Source organism: Anthonomus grandis, chromosome 12 (assembly GCF_022605725.1).
Source record: "Anthonomus grandis grandis chromosome 12, icAntGran1.3, whole genome shotgun sequence".
Lineage (NCBI taxonomy): Eukaryota > Metazoa > Arthropoda > Insecta > Coleoptera > Curculionidae > Anthonomus > Anthonomus grandis.
Window position 1 is genome coordinate 21087777 of NC_065557.1, and position 7840 is coordinate 21095616.

At 29.2% G+C, this 7840-nt stretch overlaps 1 protein-coding gene across 5 annotated transcripts in view; it reads left to right on the forward strand.

Moving 5' to 3' along the window:
* Positions 1–6837, forward strand: part of LOC126742875 (protein phosphatase 1 regulatory subunit 3B) — an 84509-nt gene extending 77672 nt beyond the window's left edge. For all 5 annotated transcript variants that reach the window (XM_050449725.1, XM_050449722.1, XM_050449721.1 and 2 more), the window contains 2 exons: positions 788–1844; positions 4565–6837. In XM_050449725.1, coding sequence (XP_050305682.1) covers positions 799–1800 — 1002 coding nt within the window. In that variant the 5' untranslated portion in view covers positions 788–798 and the 3' untranslated portion in view covers positions 1801–1844; positions 4565–6837. The remainder of the gene's footprint in view (positions 1–787; positions 1845–4564) is intronic.
* The last annotated feature ends 1003 nt before the right edge of the window (positions 6838–7840 follow it).

Genomic DNA, 7840 nt, shown 5'->3' on the forward strand with positions numbered 1-7840 from the left:
ATTCCCCGAGACGAGCGTTTGCACGGTTTCAGCATTCAGGCGGCGCCGGCGCTGTCAATCTCGAGCCGTCAGCCACGGATAATCCGCGCACGGATGATCAATTTAAAATGCCGCACGGAGAATCCGCCGCCCGGATAACGCGCGCACGGATAATCGGGGTTCTACTGTGAATGGATGGTTTTATTGTCAGTAGGGAGGTTAACCTTCTAACATTTAAAAATTAATAATAAATGTGATTTACAACAAAATATAAGATAATTCACTGAAAAAGTATTTAAAGAATCGGGACATTTTATTCAAAAGGCAGTTTAATACTGTGAATAAGTTACCATAGAATTTTTAACGAAAATAGGTCTAAAAAACATTTGCATCCCATCACTGCAGAACTAGGATTGTATATACTAAACAATTTTATTTACATAGGTGTAACAATGTAATCTCAACATAAGTCATACCGTCTTTTTCTTCTTTGACATAAACAATATATAATATTATTGCAAAACACATAAAAACAGCTGAAAAGATGCAAAAATTTAAAAAAAAAATTGTTTATAATTGAAATAAAGAACTTCACTTATTTAATTAGCTACATGTCATATGGGTAGTAATTCGAGGGATATGTTATTAATGTGAGTCTTTTTCTGAAATAGTGGTTAATGACTTTAATAGATATAAACATAAAAAATTGTGTTATTATTCAAATATGTATTCTAAAAGCGCAACATTTCTATACTGTATTAAAAAAATGACGCAATATTTTTTACATTTTCATTTCTTTTATTTTCAGAATAGTTTTCCATGTGCTCAATGATTGACTTCGAGATGTTTTTACCTCACAGCCCACCAGTCTTCAGCCACAGTCCTCCTACTAGCTTCCTGAGCGACTTTGCCGCACTACACTTGAGTCCTCAGCTACAGCGAGCGGCTAGTTGCCGACAAATGCAGCAAAACTATAACACTAATTATGCAGCTATACAACGACCGTTTAAATCTCCTAAACGTCCATGTCTTGTTATTCGTCCGAATGATGAATGTTGCAGTTCGGGAGATGAAGATCCTACCAGTCCCACTAAATTAAAGAAAAAGGTTGTATTTGCAGATGATAGGGGTATGTCACTTACTCATGTGAGGGTTATGACTGAGCCTTCAGGAGTTCCTCCGCTGTGGAGCACGAAATTTCTTGCAGAAGTTACGCAAGGCATTACCGCTGAAGCTGAAGTGCAGCAGGAACCGTGGGAAATAACTTTTCCCCAACCTGCATCAGATTATGTCAACTTTAGGCAAAAATTAAGCGACCAAAAAGTGTGCCTGGAAAACGTCATTATAAAGGAATCGGAGGATCAAGTTATTGGGACCGTTAAAGTTCAAAACCTATCGTTTCATAAAGAAGTCGTTGTACGCAGTAGCTTTGACAACTGGAAAACTCATGAAGATACTTACTGCACCTATGTGCCAAGCAACATTACTGCAGGCTCAACTTACATAGTGTTCGATACTTTTTCTTTTAAAATTAACCTAACACCCAAAGCGAAGAGGCTGGAGTTTTGCGTATGCTTTCGTTGCGATGGTCAAGAATACTGGGACAGCAATGGTGGAAAGAATTACGTAATTGTAAAGAAGGCAATAGCTCCATTACATAGAGCTTTTTCCGATAACTCTTTATATTGTAAGAAAAATAATGATAAAGTAAAAAATGCAGAAATGGGCAATAAATATCAGGACGCATCGCGGGCCAAATTGGACACTTGGTCACAGTTTGCAAGTTGGAACCACTTAGAAAACTCTGCTCCTTATTGGTGAAGATTCCGCAAAAGGATACTTATTGAGAGCCTGTACTGAAGAAAGTAAGTAGTTCCATACATTTTGCTAAATATTGGATAATTAGGTTTTTAAATAATACAAAAAATAAGCATATAGTTTCTTATGTTTTGATATCTCATGGTATCCACATTTAGAGGTGTTAAAGTTTGCTCTCTTGTCTTTTAGACTATTTGTCCTTTAGTAGCTAGTTGTTTTCCTTTTTTCCATATCAACCTAATACTGTATAATTATACCTATTATACCTACGAAAAATGTATAAAACTATTTATTTGGGCTATTATTATCTGAATTACTGTAATGTCTCGAACTTCTTAACTCACATTTTTTGTTTACTAGTTAATTTAAAAACTTATTACTTAACTAAATATCTTCCTATCATATATATCTTTATAATCATATTTCTTTATGCATAGTAGAAAGTCGTTTAAAGGTTTTGCATGATTTATCACATATTAATTATAGCTTTGCAAATTTCCTAAGATTTTAACCTTAAACCAAAAATAAAATGGTAAATATTAATGCCATTGTTAACCTACAACTGCTTTCTTGAGAAAGAAATGTTAAAATATACCATGTTGCAAGTAACACACACACACACACACATATATTATAATTTTATTATACACGGACAAGTTTTAATGTAGCTAGTATTTACACTTCTCAATATGCATAAAACCTGTTAGATATAAGTATTTCAATTTACATTTTGTATTTTTCCCAGTATAAGAATAGACATTCTAAAAGCTGTATTTAAATAATTCATTGCAAGGAAAGAAAAGGTTGCTATAAATAGAATTTTATTATGTATGAGGAAAAGGTGATTGGTAGTTAGTTACCTACAAAAAATTCTCTAGTCATTTAAATAATTAAAACAATAGGGAATTAGGTTATCTAATATTTCTTTTTTTGTAGAAAATTTGTAATATATCAATATAACATTTTTATAATAAATTCTTTCTGATTTACTTAGATTATTTGGTTTGCAGCTATTATCAGCTATTATCCTTACAACTTTTCGATAGGGTCATAATAGGGTCTTAAATAGATTTGAGGTTATATGTTTTTAGAATCTTTTAATGTATGTTTAGGCTAGCATATGCAGTTATAATATTGCGTGTTGCTATGCAGCAACATTTAAGTCTTGCGCTTGGTTCTGTTGGAATATTTACTCTAAAAACTATTACTTTGTTTTAGATTGTAGAGTAAACAGAGTAATAGTTGGAAGTTAATTAAAGCCTTAAATTTAAATATACAATAATACATACATAAGTAAAATCTGTATTATTGTGACGAATTCATAATGAGTTACTTATTTTGTTGGGTATTACGTTACTTATAGTAAAAATCAATTTAGAAAACACTATTTCAGACGCTCAAAAATTAAAGAATAAGAAAATAGACTTATTGATATATTTAAAAAATATATGAACTTAAATCTTTAAAGATACCTTTCGTTATATTTAATTTAAGTTCAATAAGTCTTAAATACAAATATTTACTTGGGGTTAGTATAGTTTTTTTTATATATCTAGAATCTAAGGTTTAACCTATTAATCTCTTGAGCTCGTTTCTTCTTTTCAATATCCTACTTAACTTTGTTATGAAGATTAAAATTGAAGACTATAAGAAAACGAGAAGACCTACATATTTAATAAAAATTCTAATTCAGTAGTCCACCAAAGAGATAAAATTATGTTGTTGATAAATTAGGACTGTAAGATATAGAAGAGGAAACTGGCTCTATTTTATGCATCACTAACATCAGTCCGTTTTACTTTATCATTGCATTGCGATTCACATTTAAGGAAAAAACCTGTTTGCCTTTTCAAAGCGATTTAATGTTAGGAGTAGTTATCACGCAAACGGTTTATATGCGAAATCATATTATTTCTTCTTATTTGAAATCAAAATTGCAATGTGTTTTTAATAAACTATAATACATTCATAGGAATCTGTTAAGGTCAGATATTTTGTCTAGAAAGCAGAAAAAAGCACATGCCGTGCTATAAAATCAAAAAAAAAGTTTACAACCTGAAGAAATTTACGTTAATAACGCGTAAGATTTCGTAACACAAAATTATTGTTATTTATCACCAACCCCCATACACTAGGCATATTCGCTTACTTGTTTTAATTACTCTTTACAGTCACATTCGAGAAGACACGTATTTTTCGGCAAAAAATTAATGACAATATTGAGTCATATCGATATCGTTCTTAATTCAAACTTGATTTTATTTTCTTTTGGAATCTCTTAGTACGGATCACAAACATTTTGTTCTTAAAAGTTTCAGGTCTATAGAAATCTGTACTAAGGGTTCAATTTTTGTCTCTCCTTTTCATTAAGATGTAGTTAGATAGAGTGAGCAGGTGCTGATAATGCTGTTCATGTTAAATAATCAACCTCAATTAAAGATTGTCTTAACCTGCAAACTGAATTATCTGCTCTTACCAATTCGTGTATTCAAAGAAAATTAAAACACTAAATAATAAAACAATTTTGGCGTAAAAACTAAACCAATCCGATTTAACTACACTATAAATAGAAGTATTCTTAATAGCCGTCAAATTTTACGAATCTTTCGTACAAGTTGTCAGATTTTAAGGAGATAATAAAATTAAACTACAGTAAAATTACGTACATAAAAAAACTTGTTTCTAATAACAAACATAGTATTAGAATTTTTTATATAAAATCCAAAAAAATTGACATTATTTATAATTTTTATTCTTTTTTTTTCAGATATATCTCAATCATCTCAAATTATGACGAAATTTATTTGAAATGCAGTGACAACAAGCATATTACAGAAGATACAAGACATCCATATTACAATTTATAGGCCAAATCTAAGTGAAGTAAGAAACTTAAAAACAAATCCCTTATTGATATGGCTTGCCATCAGTTCATATGAAACGAATAGAAGATTCCGATATTCTGGAATTTACACCTGCATAGTGGGAATTCAAACGGAATAAAATCGATTACTCGATCTGTGATAAATTATACTACGAGGTGAAGTGAAAAAGCTGAATATTTGAAAGTTGAAAGAATTTTTGATATTTATAATTTGTATGTGCCAAACATGAATTATTAAGTGTGTTCGATAATTGCGACATGTATCTATAGCCTTTTCTGTAAAGAGTACCTATTTTATAAGACTGATATCATAGTTGTGAATAGTTTTTAGGAAGTGATTACCTGTATAAATATTCTGTAAGTTATATCGAGCAGCTCTAAGTCAAGTCATATTTTTGGATTCATAAACTTGATTTTGTATATTATATATCAAATGCTCATTAGAAGTGCTTAATTGCTTGTAACGTTATGAGCTGTTAACAATAATTGTTTCTTAAGCAAATAATATTAAAGCCATGTTATTATATTATAACAGACTGATATTTTTTAAATATAGCTATTTTTTAAACTTTTAAGTCAAATATTCATTAAAGGTGTACATAATTATAAATAGATTTAGTATGTTATTAGATCAGATATGGCATATTAATAGGTTTCCGTAGTAGATAGATTTTGAAATTTATTAAAAAGCTTAAAATTAAGTAAAAGTCAATGCCGGGAGCTAAAATATTAACTTCATGGTTGGTTGATAAATAATAATTCAAATATACATGATCCAAATTCTATACACATATAGCTTCGTAATTTTAAGATATCGATAAAAAAGAGTGGCATTTATTAGTCTTCATTTTAAAATCACGGTATAAAATAATTAAAATATCTGTCATGAAATATATTTAGCCTAAGGAGCTGTTTCTGGAATGCTTATATAAAAAAAATATTGAATGCTCTATATAGGATCCTGCAATTAAGTTTTCTCCATTGTTAACTTTTAGATCCTTGGTGATAGAAACATCAATTTATCAGTAAGATCAATTTATTTTATTAAGAAATTATCAATTTTTCTACTGATTAACGTATTGAAAACAGGTAAACTTGAATTTCGCACTTTTAAAGTTATTACAAAAATATACCTTTTTTAAATGAGAATCCTAAATATTATCAATAGCAAATCCTTCTCTAAATGAAAAAAAATTTCTCTAAAAAAAAAAAAAAAAAAAAAAGCACTTTTTTCTTTAAATCGGAAATAACAATGATTGACAAATTGACTATATATGTACATCTAAAAATATATAATACTCACAATTTGTACGTGGCCAAAGGTAAGGCAGTCTACATAATTTTTCCATTATCATATTTAGTAAGCGATAGCTTAGAACATTCTTGGTGATGCGTAGCCTCTGCCTATGTATACGTTTTTTCACCCTAAAATTTAGGGTAGAGAAGTGGAATTTAAAAAATATGCTCTAAAAACCCTTTGGCACATTTTTTACCATGCCTGATATGCCTAATCAATTATTCGACTTTTCCTCTGACTAGGCATAAGTCTTTTTTGTAGTTAAAGAGAGCTTAGAAGGTTCTTGGGATGCGTAATTTCTGGCGATGCATAATTTAAGTTACCCTTGGTGAGTACAGGGTCAAGGGTGTTAATAGAATTTTGTACCATTTAAATATGCACGTAAGGCCATTCTGCGTGGTCAGAGAAAAATCTTATATAATTTTTCTATTACCTTTCGACGTCTTTTATTATAGTAATGATAACTTTCACAAAAAAATATTCTAATTAAACGTTTTTTAACTAAATTTTTAATAAATCTGTCAATTATCCTATTTTTTTAATGATCCAAAGCTTCATCTATAGTTAAACTTTTCATCAACTCCCTTGTACACATAATTTTATTGCTTAAAAAACGATTTGCTATCGATTTGTATTATAATAAAGAGTGTCACATTAAAAAAAAACAGAAGAAAACTCAACTCAAGAAGTACACCATTTTTCGAAATATTTGCAAGAGTGATGTTCAGCTTTGTTTTCTGTTTTCACTACGATAATTAGGAGAAAAAGTGTTTCACCGGTGGTAACTTAATCATCTTTGTACCTTCAGGGATAACGCAGGATTGCATTATTGAGAAACATATTTTTCTAACTTTTAAAATGGGCCAAATATAAAATTTTAGATGGGTCTATGACCCATATTTTTAAATTATTCCGCTTGTAAGTTCCACATTTATTTAAAGACCTCAAGAAGCGCATAAAAAAATATTTTTCCTTGAAACTATATGAAAGCAAATAGATGCGCTTAAGATAGAAGGTTTTGTCATCTTCTAAAATCTGCGAAAAACACTTTAGTATCTAAAGTTGTAATTATTTTTACATAAACTAGATTTTTTATCGATCTAAAAATTAAGCTATTGAAGAATTTGGAGTCGAATTTTAAAAAGTTTTCTATCAGATATATAGTAACGATACTTATTTGCAGCTTATCTTTAATTAAAAAAACTGAATGACACCATTTCATTATCCTACAAATTGCTAAATTGTCAATATTTTTAATGTAAATTGCATTTTTCCATAAAAATATATACATAATATAAATTACAAGATCATGGATAGCATACTTATAATAAGTGTGACCGAGATATTATTTGCTATAGATCTTATAGATCATTTATATCTTGATTCCAATGATATTTAACATGGCCCTTAACCATAATGTACTATTTTTTCAAATGAAAAAATAAAGTACCCCAGTTTCTATATAAACTGCAAAAAAGTAGCGTTAATAAATGATAATTCTTGTTTTAAGTTTTTAAATTGAAGCAATAAATTGTTAGTTAATACAATATACCTACGTAGCCTATTTTATATAATTATCATATATTTGTTACTTTACATCTAGAGCATGTTTAAAGTTTTTGTTGCCATGTATAGCCTTAGAGCCCTCATTAAATGTACATGTTGTTGGGTTGCTTTGCTTTTTTGCTTTGATAAAGTACTTACTTGTATGGTTTACTCAATAACAGAAAAAAATTAGAGATTTAATGAAAATGTGATTATTTCAATAAAAATCTGATTAAGTTATGTCACTTTAGAATCAAAAAATATATATTCTTATACAGGAAAATTTTATATTATTTCGAGATTAAAAATTAATTATA